Raw genomic sequence first — 15,201 nt, forward strand, 5'->3', positions numbered from 1 at the left:
GTTTGACGTTGCAGTGAGCTGTGATGACACCCCTGCGCTCTACCCAGGGCGACAGAGCAAGACTCTGTCTCAAAAAAAAAACCCCAAAAAACAGCAAAAATAGATTCTGATTCAGTAGGTCTAGGGTGGGGCTTGAGATGGTTGTGTCTTTCTATTAAGCTTCTGAGTGATGTGCTAGGAGCTTAAATTGCAAGGAAAGTAAAGTACTTAATAAGTGCTCAGTAAATGTTACCTATTTGGGTTCTTTCAGATCATTCAACTCTTAGAAGTGGTGTTATGTTGACTAAACCATTGCCCATGAATCTTTTCATTGGTGATTTCCCTAGGGTAGGTCCAGGAAATGGGATTACTACAACTAAAGTTATACCATGTTTTCTCTAAATCATGGATTACTTCCTTCTCTCTTTACTTTTTTTCAATCATGGACTTGTCACTTGAGTATAACTCAAGGATTACTAATTTATAGAATTTTAGTACTTGAAGGAACCTTAGATCTACTAGTGAAACTAAGTCTACCCAACCCAACAACCCCCCACCTTTCCATTTGGAAGTATGTGTGAGGGCAGGCTGTTTTCGGCTGTCACACTGCTGGGAATAGTTACCAGCATTTAGAAGGCAAAGGCCAGAGAGGCTTAATGTCTTCAGTGTGTGGGACATTTCTGTTCAGCAAAGGATTGTCCTACCACCAAACCAGGAACTTTCTCATTGGGAATCCCTGAGACCATTTCCCTTTGTTTTCTCAATGTGAAACAGGCCCACAGAGTTCAGGTTGAAAGTATATTCCTGCAGCTGGCTGGTCATGGAGCTGCAGGTTGGACGCAAGTGTCTTACCTCCCAGTCTCCTGCTCCTTACATTATAATGTTTGGCCTTTTTTTTTTTTTTTTTTTTTTACTAAACTGTTTAAGTGATAAATGACTCACTAGTGAAGCTTAGTGTGATCCTTGCCTACTGTCTGAAAAGTTATAACAAGATTGTATGTGATAAAATGGATTGCCCTTTGGCTCATGGTCATATAGTTGCTTTTTTTCTTTGTCATCAAAATGACGAAGATTTCAGAGTGTTTGGTAGTTATCTTTTAAGATTAGATGAGAGCCAACAAGATGTGTATAACAGAAAATAACACCCTTGGGATTTGGAATCCTTAGTTCTAATTCCTTTTCTGGCACTGGCTTGTTGGGTGACCTTTTTTGCAAGTCATTAAAATTTTGTTTACCATATTTTGAAGTCATGAAAGTGGATTGAAAAATCTTATTTCAGGAAACATATTGAACAGATTACCACTGAGGAGGGGAAAAGGGTTTTTCATTTTGTGCTTCATATTTCTGAACCATTTTAACATTTTAAAAGTACATTATACATTAAAAATTGGAATATAAATAATTTTATCTTGAAAGGTTTTATTTTAAAACTTCTGAAATCAGCATGTATTGTACAGTTGATGGTAGGTCACAGTTTAATAGGCAGTGTTTTTTATTAATGGTTATTCTGACATTGTGTGCTTTACTGCAATACAGTTTTGACACTCATCACCAGAGTTAGTGCAGACTTCACAGGTTAAAGAGCGTGGTCCCTAGTAAGATTACCCTTACCCGAGATTCCAGCTGTACTTCTGACCAACTGGCTACAAATTTGAGAGGTTCCATGACCCACTGAGGTTCAGGAATTCACCAGAATGATTCACACAACTCTAGAAGGCACTGTACTTACAATTACAATTACAGTTTAGTATAAAGGATGTAAATCAGAATAAATCAGAACCAGCCAACTGAAGAGACACACAGGGTGAGGTCTGGGAGGGTCCAGAATGCAGAACTTCTGTGCCCTCTCCTGGTGGAATCAAGACCTGTCACCCTCCCAGCACTTCCAAGTGTTCACCAACCAGGAAGCTCCACTTCAGTACAGAGTTTTTATTGGGGTTTCATTGCAGGGGCATGATTGATTGAATCATTGGCCTATCATCCGCTATTAACTAGAACTCTTATGAAATGATACCTAGAGTGAAATGTACTCTTCTCTTACAGGTGCCTTAGCTATGGGCACTGTTTAGGATAACTAATATAGAAAGATACTACTCTTGACTGAGAGATATAATCTCTTGTTGATAGCACTGCTTTATCTGTTGGCTGGTTTGGAGAGAAATTACCATATGCACATGTATTTAAATTTAAGTGGGCTATGGTAGTTCTTAGAAGCATTAGAAGCAAACCAAAACTATTATAGTAGTCTTACTGTCTCACTAAAGCAGTAATAGAAGTAGTTCAAATGCTGAATAAAACTTTTCCCCCCAGCATTAGTTTCTCCTACATCTGTTTTGCAGTATATAATTTCCCTTTGATTTGTGAGAGATTTAACAAATAGCTAATTACCAGTCTGTTAAACTTTTGGAACTTTGAAACATAAAATTGAGCTGTAAGCATATTACAACATTTCCCTCCCCCATACTTTCTACTCTCTTAAGCAGATGAGTTTAATGAGTAAATGGAATTAGTTCCTCATTTTGCTTGTTTTTGTACTTCTTAAAATATTACTTGTTTACTTATTTATGCTAAATCAATGAAAGCAGATGTTGAGGTTCTCTTGATTTTTTTTTCTTTTTCTCCCGCCAGGGAAAATACTTTCTTTAGGTAGAAACACATACAGAGAGTTGCTAAAGTCTACAGAGCCTTTTTAGGCTAGGAAATTTGATCATGTAAAATATGTTGGAATTAAGATGCTTCCATTTCTTTCGGTTTTCTAGAGAGAAATAGAAACACTAAGTGAGATTTAGTCTGAAAAATTATAATTTTTTTGGTCCTGAATATGTGATCATTAGATGGAATTATGGTATTTAAATACATTGAACTCTATATTCTAAAATAATAGTAAGGTTCAGGTAGAATTTGTATTATATTTTTAGGAAGGTGTCTTAGATACCTCACAGACTCTTGAGTTCTAAAAGAGCCTAAAGATCATCTGGTCCAATTTGATTCTTACAGGAATCTCTTCTAAAATATCTGAGACAGATGGCTCCCTAGTTCTCTCTGAGCAATTTTGAGGGGCAGTGTATTTCATTATTGGGCATCTCTAATTATTAAGATTCTTCCTTATATTTAGTACTTTAGTCCAAATCTACCTATGCAACTTCTCATTGTTCCTAGTCCTGTTCTTTGGAGCAATACAGAGTAAGTCTAATCCTTCCTGACATGTGAAGATACAGCTCTTTATGCCCTAAGTCTCCTTGTATTCAAGTTAATCCTCCTTTAATCATTCTTCATATTGTGTAGTTATTAATAGTTGACATCTCCAGGATGCAGTTCATTAGAAGTACCTCTTAAAATGCATCTTTTTCAGAAAAATTCTGCCATTGTGCTGGGAAAATGCTTAGCATTGTCAAAGACCTTTGTGAAGTTGATTTTCTTTGGCTAGGGATTAATTGTAACTGGTGTTTTTATTATGAAAAGTTTATTTTCCATTTCTTTTAAATTCAGTCCTTATTGGTCTTTATAGACTTTTTGTTTCTTTGGTCATTCCCCATGTAATAGTTCATTCTGAGTTTGTTTCATAGCTTCTAGAAGCTACAAGACTGAACTGAGGGAGGGGCCAGGTAGTTGTTTATTTTTATCTTTTTTGTACATCAGTATGGTTACTATTCTTAAATTATCATTTTGATACAGGTGTTTATGTTCATCTTTGTAATGTTCCCATTTTATTGTATTTTTTACTTAATTCTCGTTGCTAACAGCATTTTCTAGCTCTTCAACCACAAAACACAGACATCCTTCATATCTTTTTGCCATGATGGGAAGTGTATCTTGTTTCCTCTAAATAATATAATTCTTAAGTTTTCTAAACAGAGTCCTTTTAATGTTCTTTAAGACCTTTTGCATACACATTGACTATCCCATTTTTGCTTTTTGGTTGTTTCAGGTGGGAGAGATATTCTATTTTTATTATAATTAAAATTTGATTCCAGTACTAAAATTCTTTTGAATAATTGTCAACATGTTACTGAATGTTTACTATCAGTGAGATAGTTTGCTAAGCACTTTACACACTTCATGATATCTTATAAGTAAATAAATAAATCTATTAACAATCTTATGAGTTATGTACTATGTTATTCCCACTTTATTGATGAAGAATTTAAGAAAATGAGGTTAAATAACTTGTACAGGGACATGTAGTTGATAAATGGCAGAACTAAGTCTCCAACCCAGGCAATGTGACTTTTGGAGCCCATACTCTTAGCCACTGTATTTATAACTGTAAGCTTTCTCATGAAAGCATTGTAAAAGAGCCGTCTTGTTGTTATGACTGGCGTAACTCTTTCTGTCAAAATCCACATTGATCACTTTGGTTTTATATATATTTTTAAGTATTTTAAGTCTGTGTGTCTTAAAATATGGTGTCAATAGAGGCCATAAATCATTGCTAGACATTCTAGTTTTACCTTAGCTTTCAATTAGGACCATGTAGTAGAATGATTTTTTGGGGCCTTTTGGACCATTCATTCTAGTTTTTATGGAAGAATCATCTATGAGGCTGGTGGAAATATATAGTATTTGGGATATAGTAGGCAACCCGAAAGTCTACATCTATAATTGTTTGTGTAGCTTATATGATACCAGTTATAACCAAAAGCTCTGTGGTCCTCAAAGAGCATATAGGCGTCCTGAGATCAGAAACTTTGAAAACCACTTGTTTAGTTGTAGCATATACTACTAAAGAAAATCTTGATCTAGAAATAAAAATCAAGGCTATATATTGAAAGATTAAAAAAATTAAATGAAGCATTTTTATTATTTAAAATATATATTTCTAATTGTGCAAGCAGGAGACTGGAACCTACTGAACGACCTCTTCAGATTGTTTATGATTACTTGTCCAGACTGGGATTTGATGATCCTGTGCGCATACAGGAGGAGGCTACAAACCCTGACCTCGGCTGTATGATTCGATTTTATGGTGGTAAGTATTTATCAATGGCTTTATGAACACGTTAGCAACTTTTAAGTTGGTCATATATGCCTTCATCTGCATTCAGCTTTTTAAAAATATTGTATCAAAAGCTAATTTTAAGCCAATCAACTCATGTAGTAAAAACAACCAAACAACAACAAAAAGAAGAGATCGGGGTTAGGGGAAGACTTAAAAGTATGAGCCAAAAATATCTTCCCTTTTAATTTTTGCTCTTTTTGTTCTTGTGTTCTGCTAATTTCCTGCAATAGAATTATTTTTTTACCTTGGCCAGAATCTTGATCAGATCATGCTTTAGTATCAGTTATTTTTTTCAAGCTCCTGGTAAAGTCTATGAACTTCTGGATAGTTAAATAATGTTGCGAGAAATAAGTAGTCAGTATAATGTTTGACTTGACATTTGATGAATACGTCTGTCAGATTTGTGTATTGGTGAATTTAGTAGGCTTTAAATCTAGGATTTTTGACACTCTCTTCTCTTTTGTGTAGTTTTCCTCCTGTAGACTTTTTCACCTGATCACTTCAACAATGAAGTTAGACTTATTAAATCAGATACTCTTTCTAAATATTACTTAGCTTACTAATACTACTACTAAGTAACATTCATGGAGTGGTTACTATGTGCTTTTATGCTTATGAATTACCTAATTTACTCATTATAATAATCCTATGCTGTAGGAACTACTATCCCATTTTATAGATGAGAAAACTGAGGCAGAGAGAACTTAAATAACTTGTTCAAGGTCATATAAAAATGACAGAGCCGTTTAACACCTAACAGTTTTGAATTAATATGACCCACTTACCAAACAGTTGAACCAGAATGGTTAAATTATTAGTATATCTAGGCATAACCGTGTACTAAGATTCCCTGCTTTCATTGACTTAGTTTGTGTATATTACCTTTTTTTTTTTTTTTTTTTTGAGACGGGGTCTCACTATGTTGCCCAGGCTGGAATTCAGGGCTATTCACAGGCACAGTCATAGCACACTACACCCTTAAACTCCTGGGCCCCAGTGATCCCCTGCCTCAGCCTCCTGGGTAGCTGGGACTACAGGTGCATGCCTCAATGCCTGGCTGGGTTATTTTTTTTTCCTTTCTTTTGGTAGAGATGGGGTCTCTCTCTTCTTCAGGCTAGTCTTGAACTCATGAGCTCAAACGATCCTCACGTCTCGGCCTCCGAGAGTGCTAGGATTACAGGCGTGAGCCACCGCGCCTGGTCCAAAGATAACCACTGTTAACAGAAGATTTGAAGTTTTCCTTTGAAGCAAATAGCTTAGTAATCAGCTTTAAATATTTCGTGTGTAGAACCTGTGGTGAGTCAGCTTTGTTAGAATACAGTGTTAATGAGGCCAAGGTCATAAAGGGCCTAAGTTCAAACCAGTTAATGTTATGTTCTCTGGTTTAAAACATACCCAGTGTCCCAGGCAGCAAGTGCGAGTTACCAGTCTTGCTGGGGAGGGAGTGCTGGGGGAGACGTGAGTGGAATGACAGTCTCAGTGCAAAGTCATGATCTAAAAGCTATGGAAATAACGTATTTTACTAATGGTGCGTGGGTAGCATGATCAGTCATGGGGATTACAGGAGCACATTCATCAATCCCCTTATTTGTGTTTGAGGAAACAGAGTCTAGAGGGTGTGATTTGCTCGTGAAGTTATAGTTCTGGGACTGCCTAGCTCAGGTATTCCTGCCTGGGCATTGCTTTCTGTACCACATTCCCTGCACACATTGTTTCAAACAATTTTGTCCAAAGAGCATAAAAACAAACAAAAGAAGACAGACACAAAAGAATCACATAGTATGTTTTCATTCCATTCAAGTTCAAAACCAGGCAGATCACAGCCATATTGTTTAGAGATGTGTGCAGTACTGCTGTCTATCAAAATCTGTTCTTTCCTTCTTCCATGATAACAAAACCATAGTGGAGTATATGATTTCCTGGCAATACCTCATTTCCCAGCCTTTCTTTTTTTTTTTTTTTTTCATTTCATTGTGAATTTCCCAGCCCTTCTTACAGTTAGGTGTGCACACATGACACAGTTTTCTTCGATGGTACATAGTGAAATGGATGTGTGCTGCCTCTGCACCTGGTTCCTAGAACCTGCCACGTATGCCTCTCGGTGTTCTTTTCCTCTTGTGTGGGCTGGGATGGTAATCATCAGAGAAATATTTGTTGTAAAGTGTTGAAAATGGCAGAGCCGTCAGCCTGAGTTTCTGAATGACAGTGTTGACCCCTGGCAACAGGGAATGCTCACCTGATCAGAATTAAATTTCTCTTGTGGTTGAGCCATTATATTCTGTGTGCTATAGCAGTAAACTTACCGTAATTAATACAGGATGTATACAAAAGTGGCAAAAATGTAAAGAGAACAAAGATATGATTATTATAAAAGTCAAGGGAGTGGAGGACCTCTAGGGTGGAGGGAGGAGGGTGTGAATCTTACCGGTAGAATTTTTGAGTTAATACATATATACATTTTAAATTTTGACTCAGTATTCCTAAATTGCACAAATAGGTGGTACCAGGGTGCACTTTCTTCGGTAGAATTTGAGAGCACTCATTTCCCTACACCTTTGCCAATATCAGGTATCATTGTTAAAATTAATCTTGCTCAAACTGCAGAGAATACTATCTCATGTTAATTTTGCATATTTTAAACGTCTTTGTTAAAATGTAGGAATAATATTGTAGAAAAGTATTGTACCACCCTAATACAATTGCATTTATGATTGTGTATTTTCTTACTCTCAAGATATTTTTAATTATTGTGGTCATACATTTTTTCTTTTAAAACATTTTGCTTTTAATTATACAAGGTAAATATGAATATACTGTTATAATCTGTAGTGCTTTAATTTCTTATAATCACCTCTCAAGTCCTTTAACTGCTTTATAGGTGACCACTACTCTCGATTTGGTGTGTACCTATTGATAATTTTCTAACTTTTATTCCTGTGCAATATATCTTTGTAGGCCGGGCGTGGTTCTTTCACGCCTGTAATCCTAGCACTCTGGGAGGCCGAGGTGGGCGGATCGTTTGAGCTCAGGAGTTCGAGACCAGCCTGAGCAAGAGCGAGACCCCATCTCTACTAAAAATAGAAAGAAATTATATGGACAGCTAAAAATATGTATAGAAAAAATTAGCCGGGCATGGTGGTGCATGCCTGTAGTCCCAGCTACTCGGGAGGCTGAGACAGGAGGATCCCTTGAGCTCAGGAGTTTGAGGTTGCTGTGAGCTAGGCTGACGCCACGGCACTCACTCTAGCCTGGGCAACAAAGCGAGACTCTGTCTCAAAAAAAAAAAAAAAAAAAAAAAATATATATATATATATATATCTTTGTAGAAATATATGGATTTTGTTTATATAAGCGGTATTATTTGTTTACGTAAATGGTATTGGTCTCCATGCTTTTTTTCACTCAGCAGTATGTCTTGAAGCTCTTTCCTTATTGGCATTTGTAGAACCATCTTCTGTGTGCATTTCTTTAAGTTGCATAGTATTGAATATCATGTATGTGTTATAGTCCATGTAACCATTTCCCTAGTGATGAACATTACATTGTTTGCCTCTTTGTGCACCTGTGTTTCTTCAGAGTCAGTCTCTAAGCATGAAATTATTGGATCCTAGGATATTCACATTTAAAATATTAATTACTACTGCAGAACATTTTATATCCCATTGGTGTATCAGAGTACCCTTTGCCCACAGTATGACCTTTCAATAGTATTAGGCTTCTAAATTTTTTACTAATCTGATGGATAAAATAATGGTCTTCATTGTTTAAATTTTTGTTTCCCTGATTGCTACTACTAGTGTGGTTGAGAATTGTTTTATATTTTTATTGGATCTTTAGATTTCTTCTCCTTTGAATTACCTATTGATATTTTTGTACATACTTCTGTCAGTTTTCTTATTGATTAAAGAACTTCTGTATATGTTCTGAATATATATCCTTTGGATACTATATTAGTGACTAAATTTTTTCAGCCTGTAAATTTTAATTTTATTTATTTATTTATTTATTTATTTATTTTTTTGAGGCAGAGTCTTACTCTGTTGCCCAGGCTAGAGTGCCGTGGCATCAGCCTAGCTCACAGCAACCTCAAACTCCTGGTGTCAAGCGATCCTCCTGCCTCAGCCTCCCGAGTAGCTGGGACTATAGGCATGCACCACCATGCCCGGCTAATTTTTTCTATATATATTTTTTCAGTTGTCCATATAATTTCTTTCTATTTTTAGTAGAGATGGGGTCTCGCTCTTGCTCAGGCTGGTCTCGAACTCCTGACGTCGTACAATCCTGCCGCCTTGGCCTCACAGAATACTAGGATTACAGGCATGAGCCACCGCGCCCAGCCTATTTATTGTTTTTTGTTTTGCAGAGTTTAAGCTTTTTATGTAGTCAGTTTTTTCTTTTAAATGCATTTATATTTCATCCCTATCCTAGGTCATAAACATAGTCTATATTTTATTCTTATACTTTTATATTTTTAAAATATGATAGGAAGGAGGAATCTAACTTAACTTTTTTCTTAGCCAGTTGCCCAACAAAATTAATGAAATTAGCTCATTCTTTCCCTAGTTATTTGAAATACCATCTTTATTAAGTTTCTATATAAACAAGAGTCTGTTTTGGGACTCTGTCCTGTTACATTGATCTATTTGTCTTTTCTTGTATCAATACCAAAACTATTTTAACTAATACACATATATGATTTATTTTGATAGCTCACAGGGAAGTTCCCTATCGCTGTCCTTCTCGGAAAATCAGGGAGAGCTCTAGAAATTGGGGAAGTCTTCGTGAAGTAGTAGTATTTGAGTTAGTTCTTTAAAAATTGACAGAATTTCAACAAGCAGAAATGAAAGATGACAGGGTAGATTAGAAATTTCATCACATGTTCTGTGAATCACAGATAATTTGAGTCCAGATTGTTTTGGGCCATGAGTGTACTATCAGGAGTTCAGCCTTCATCTGGCAGATGGTAGCAGGAAATGATGGGATCCAAGTGAGCCAGAGGAAGATGAATCTTGTGCTGGTGTGGTTAATAAATCAGATGTGGATTAATAGGGACCTGAACTAGGGAATGTGAAGGAGTCATTCCTATGAGAGACTTTTCAGCGGAATAATCAGTAAACATTGATGGTTGACTAATAAAGGGAGTTGAGGAAGTGAACCTAAGAGTTAAAGCTGACTGAGGTTTGGAGCCTGGGTGACTTCAGGAGGTGACAGAGCTTGAGTTGTGAGAACGAGCTGGTTTCAGGGATGTTGAGGACTTGGTTTAGGCGTGGTTAATTTTCAGTGTTGGTGAATGTCCAGTTGGAGGTGCCTGGCAAACAGTTGGAAATATGAAACCAGAGCTTAGGAAATGCAGATCTGGGAGAGCCTAACTCTCTGCGGAAGGTAGAATTTGGAATATAGGTGGCCCTCCGTATCTACTGAGAATCAAAAACATTTAAAAAAAACAGCAGTACAATAAAAAAGATAAATTTTAAAAATACAGCAACTATGTAGCATTCATATTATATCAGATATTATAAGTAATTAGAGATGATTCAAAGTATACAGGAAGATATACATAGATTATATGCAAATACTATGGCTTTTTTTTTTTTTTTTTTCTTTGAGACACCGTCTTGCTCTGTCACCTAGGCTAGAGTGCAGTGGCATCATCATAGCTCACTGCAACCTCAAACTCCTGGCCTTAAGTGATCCTCCTTCCTCAGCTTCCCAAAGTGCTGGGATTGCAGGTATGAGCCTCCGTGCCTGGCTGATGCCATATTACACGAGGGACTTCAGCATCTGTGGATTTTGGGATCTGTGGAAGGGTCCTGGAACCAGTCCCCTGTAAATACCGGAGAAAGACTGTATAGATGAAAGGATTGGCCTAGAATAGTAGATAAATGGCTATCCCATATAGCTAATGTTAACGTACAAAACTTTATTGAATAATACAATTTTAAGGCTTTCAAATAATCTACCCATTTCCTCATTCTGAATATACATCCTTTGGATACTATGTTTGTGACTAAAGTAATGCCCAAGGTTGCATAATCAATTGTGTGATAATATCTGGAGTACAACCCAGTCTTCCCAACTCCTGGGTTACTGTTTGTACCGCCTCATGCTGTTGCTGCTCATGCTCATTTCTGTGTATAGATACTTGTCTGTTTTTAGTAGTGTTGTTACCAAAAACTTCACGTCTCTTCACTGTATCTCTGTCATATGAAGACTTCTAATGGAAAGGAGGATGCTTAAAGAAAGAGAAGCTCTTGTGGGCACATATCAGCTTCTGCCATAATTGTTGGGGTAGTTGATTGAAATGTCACCCATAAGCTTTCCCCTGTGAGAGGCAGAGGGATAGAAGATTACATACAGAATTAGAGTACTAGTACTCCTATAGTTATTATTTTCTTCCTTCATGAATAGACTAACAACAATAGTGGCTCTCATTTATTCCACACTTCTTTTGTACCTAAAACTATTTTTAGTACTTTATTATCTTTCTTAATTTTTATCAGAACCCCCTGAAGGTAGGTAGTACTAAGATCCAAAGTATATAAATGAACAAAGTAAAGCTCAGTGAGATTAAGTAGTTTAAGCAAAGTAAGCAGAACAAGGATTCAAACTCAAGGATATCTGACTCCAAAGTTCATGATCTTAACCACTTTATTATCCTGCCTTTCTCTGCATACATAGGAAATATAACTGCTGGAAGAAAGGTTAACAATGGCATTCAAGTAAAATCTTGCTCTGTAAACCAAAATTTATAGGTATTGGCACTATATACAAGTTCAGTGATGGATAATATTTTAGGACCGAGATCTTATTTTGTAATACCTATATTGCTAGGTTACTTATATCTGTAAATAAGGTTGTTGAATGTTGACACATAATACTTTTTTTTCCCCTTTCAGTATTCTTATACTACTTTAATGGTGAATTCTGAAGTATTGTCTTCTTTTCAGAAAAACCATGCCAGACGGACCACCTGGATCGAATCCTCCTGTCTGGGATCTATAATGTACGCAAGGGCAAGACTCAGCTGCATAAGTGGGCTGAGCGCCTGGTGGTTCTCTGTGGTACCTGCCTTATCGTTTCCTCGGTGAAGGATTGTCAAACTGGAAAGATGCACATTTTGCCTCTGGTTGGGGGAAAGGTAAGACTCACAGAGATGAATTATTCATTTGATGATCTTAATTAAGAAAACATTGACTGGGCACAGTGGCTCACACTTGTAATCCCAGCACTTTGGGAGGCTGAGGCAGGAGGATCAATTGAGGCCAGGAGTTCGAGACCAGCCTGAGCAAGAGCAAGACCCCATCTCTACAAAAAATAGAAAAATTAGCCAGGCATAGTGGCACATGCCTGTAGTCCCAGATACTCAGGAGGCAGAGGCTGGAGAATTGCTTGAGCCCAGGAGTTTGAGGTTGCTGTGAGCTATGATGATGCCATTGCCCTCGTTCCTGGGCAACAGAGCAAGACTGTTTCAAAAAAAAAAAAAAGACTGCATCCTTATCAAAGGTTGGGTTCTTGGAGTTTGGGGGAGAATTTCTTTCAAGAGCTGTTTTTGTGCTTTGAATCCCTGCCACCACTCCAAATAGTAATGGAGGAGGTTTTTGCCTCCTTTCTTAAGCCCAGTGAAAGAGGTTTTACGGTGACTTAAGAGAGCTTGATGAGGGTCCTGTGCAGTAAGTGGGACATAGTAGACTAGTGTCTTGCCTTCTGATCAGGAAATCTTGAGGATAAGAGAGATGCTACCTAGCTGCTGGTGACAGAACAAAAGCACAGCTAATGTGTTGGGATCATTGTGTACTCCTTGAGTTTAGTTTGTTAGTGTGTGATCCATTGGCAGATGGGTTGAGGTGGGTGGGAAGGGAGGAGACGGAGCGAGAAGGGAGAAAAGGGAGAGAGAGAGAAGAGAAAAGAGCAGGAAAGGGAGAGCAGGTGCACATGAGTGCAGGCCATTGTGTGCGTGTGTGGGGGTGTGTGCATTCTCTTAGATATTCAGAATTGTGCAACTATCCATATAATCAATTTTAGAACATTTTTAGACCCTAAAAGGAAACCGTGCATCCCTTAGCCATTATCTCCCAATTCCCTGCCGAGCCCTAGGCAACTACTAATCTACTTTTTGTCTCTAGTTTGATTTGCCAATTCTGGACATTTCATATAAGTGGAATCATAAAATGTATAGTTCTCTGTGACTGGCTTCTTTCACTTAAGATGGTCAGCCATGTTGTAGTATGTATCACTACTTTGTTTTGTTTATGCCAAATAGTATTCTATTGTATGGATATACCACATTTTGTTTATGCGTTCACCTGTTGATGGACATTCAGGTTGTTTCTGCTTTCTTGGCGCTATTGTGAGTAATGCTGCTATGAACATTCAAGTACAAGTCTGTGTGGTGGTCATATTTTCAGTTCTCTTGGATATAAACGTAGGAGTGGAATTGCTGGTTGTATAGTGGCTCTGTGTTTAACCTTTTGAGGAACTGCCAGACTGTTTTCCAAAGTGGCTGGACAATTTTACATTTCCACCAGCAGTATATGAGGGTTCCAGTTTGTTCATATCCTTGCCAATACTTACTATACAACACTTGTTATGATCTACGTTTTTAATTTTTGCTATCCTAGTGGATGTATTGGCATCTCATTGTGGTTTTGATTTGCATTTTCCTTACGGTTAATGATGTTGAACAATGTTTCGTGTGCTTATTTGTTTATCTTCTTTGGAGAAATATCTATTTAGATCTGTTGCCTTTTTTTTTGTTTCAGAATATTAAGGGGCTACAAATGTTTTAGGTTACTTGGATCATTTTTGTAATGCTTGAGTCCTGACCACAGGTGTGCCCGTCACTCAAATAGTGTTCATAGTCCCCATTAGGTTGGCTTATTCTCCTCCCTCTTCTCCCCTCCCCCACTGCCTATTTTTTTAATTGGGTTATTTGTCTTGTCATTACCTTTTGCTTTTTGACTAGGATTTTTTTTTTTTTTAGTTGTTCTGGTTTTCTCCCCTCCTCTTCTGCAGATAGAAGAAATGAAGCGACGGCAGTACTCCTTGGCATTCAGCTCAGCTGGAGCCCAAGCTCAGACCTATCATGTCAGCTTTGAGACTTTGGCGGAGTACCAGAGATGGCAGCGGCAAGCATCCAAGGTGAAAAGTGCTCACGTATCCTGATGTGGAGATAAGAATGGAAAGCCCATCAGAAATGTATTTTGAAACTGAACTTACTCCCAAGAGAGTGAATTATAATTTTTAATTTCCTTTCTAGACCTTTCTGAGTATATAATGAGTAAAATCATGGAACACCACAAACTCCTTAACTTATTATTTATATTTGCATAGCACAAAATGCTGTCAAAAGTGTTTTCAGGTGCATTTACCTCTGTACCATTTCTTTGAGGTGTAGGGCCTTGGGTGGATTTTGAGAGGACCCTTAAAGGAATTGAGACACAGTGAGATTTAAATGACTTTCCTGTGACCTCAGTAGTCAGTGATAGATGGGTCCATTTTCTGACTTGTAGCCCAGTGCTTCTTGGTCTGTATAAACTTAGAACAGGCTTGATAAACCACTTCACATATGAACTTATTGATGCAACAGTGCCCGTAATTCTTCACAAATCATTATTCCTATATGCTGAGGATGATTAGCTTCTCAGCATAATTTCTGCTGTTTAGCTTTAAGGATAAGCTGTTGTAAAAATGCATTGTGATTTCCAAATTCTCTTGTTCTTGTAAGCCATCTTTGCAGAATTTTGCATAAGGGATTGTTATAATGACATGTCATCAAAATACAAATGACTTTTCCAGTGATACAATTTTGGTTTTTTAGATCCATTTTCGCAGCCCATATTTTGTTAGCATACTGTTATAGAAATATAAACCTTGTTTTGGTTTTATTGAATTATTTTATTTTTTATTTTATTTATTTATTTTTTTTGAGACAGAGTCTTACTCTGTTGCCTGGACTAGAGTGCCATTCTGTCACCCTCACTCACAGCAACCTCAAACTCCTGGGCTCAAGCAATCCTTCTGCCTCAGCCTCCTGAGTAGCTGGGACTACAGGCATGCGCCACCATGCCCAGCTAATTTTTTCTATATATTTTTAGCTGTCCAGCTAATTTCTTTCTATTTTTAGTAGAGACAGGGTCTCGCTCTTGCTCAGGCTGGTCTCCAACTCCTGACCTCGAGTGATCCACCTGCGTTGGCCTCCCAAAATGCTAGGATTATAGGTGTGA

General features: G+C 37.4%; 1 protein-coding gene across 2 annotated transcripts in view; it reads left to right on the top strand.

Annotated features, from left to right (window-relative positions):
• The window catches only part of PHLPP2 (PH domain and leucine rich repeat protein phosphatase 2), a 47,175-nt gene that overhangs the window by 4,744 nt on the left and 27,230 nt on the right, over nt 1–15,201 (top strand). For both annotated transcript variants that reach the window (XM_069456363.1, XM_069456365.1), the window contains exons 2-4: nt 4,815–4,948; nt 11,926–12,116; nt 13,991–14,116. In XM_069456363.1, coding sequence (XP_069312464.1) covers nt 4,815–4,948; nt 11,926–12,116; nt 13,991–14,116 — 451 coding nt within the window. The remainder of the gene's footprint in view (nt 1–4,814; nt 4,949–11,925; nt 12,117–13,990; nt 14,117–15,201) is intronic.

Source organism: Eulemur rufifrons, chromosome 23 (genome assembly GCF_041146395.1).
Source record: "Eulemur rufifrons isolate Redbay chromosome 23, OSU_ERuf_1, whole genome shotgun sequence".
Taxonomy (NCBI): domain Eukaryota; kingdom Metazoa; phylum Chordata; class Mammalia; order Primates; family Lemuridae; genus Eulemur; species Eulemur rufifrons.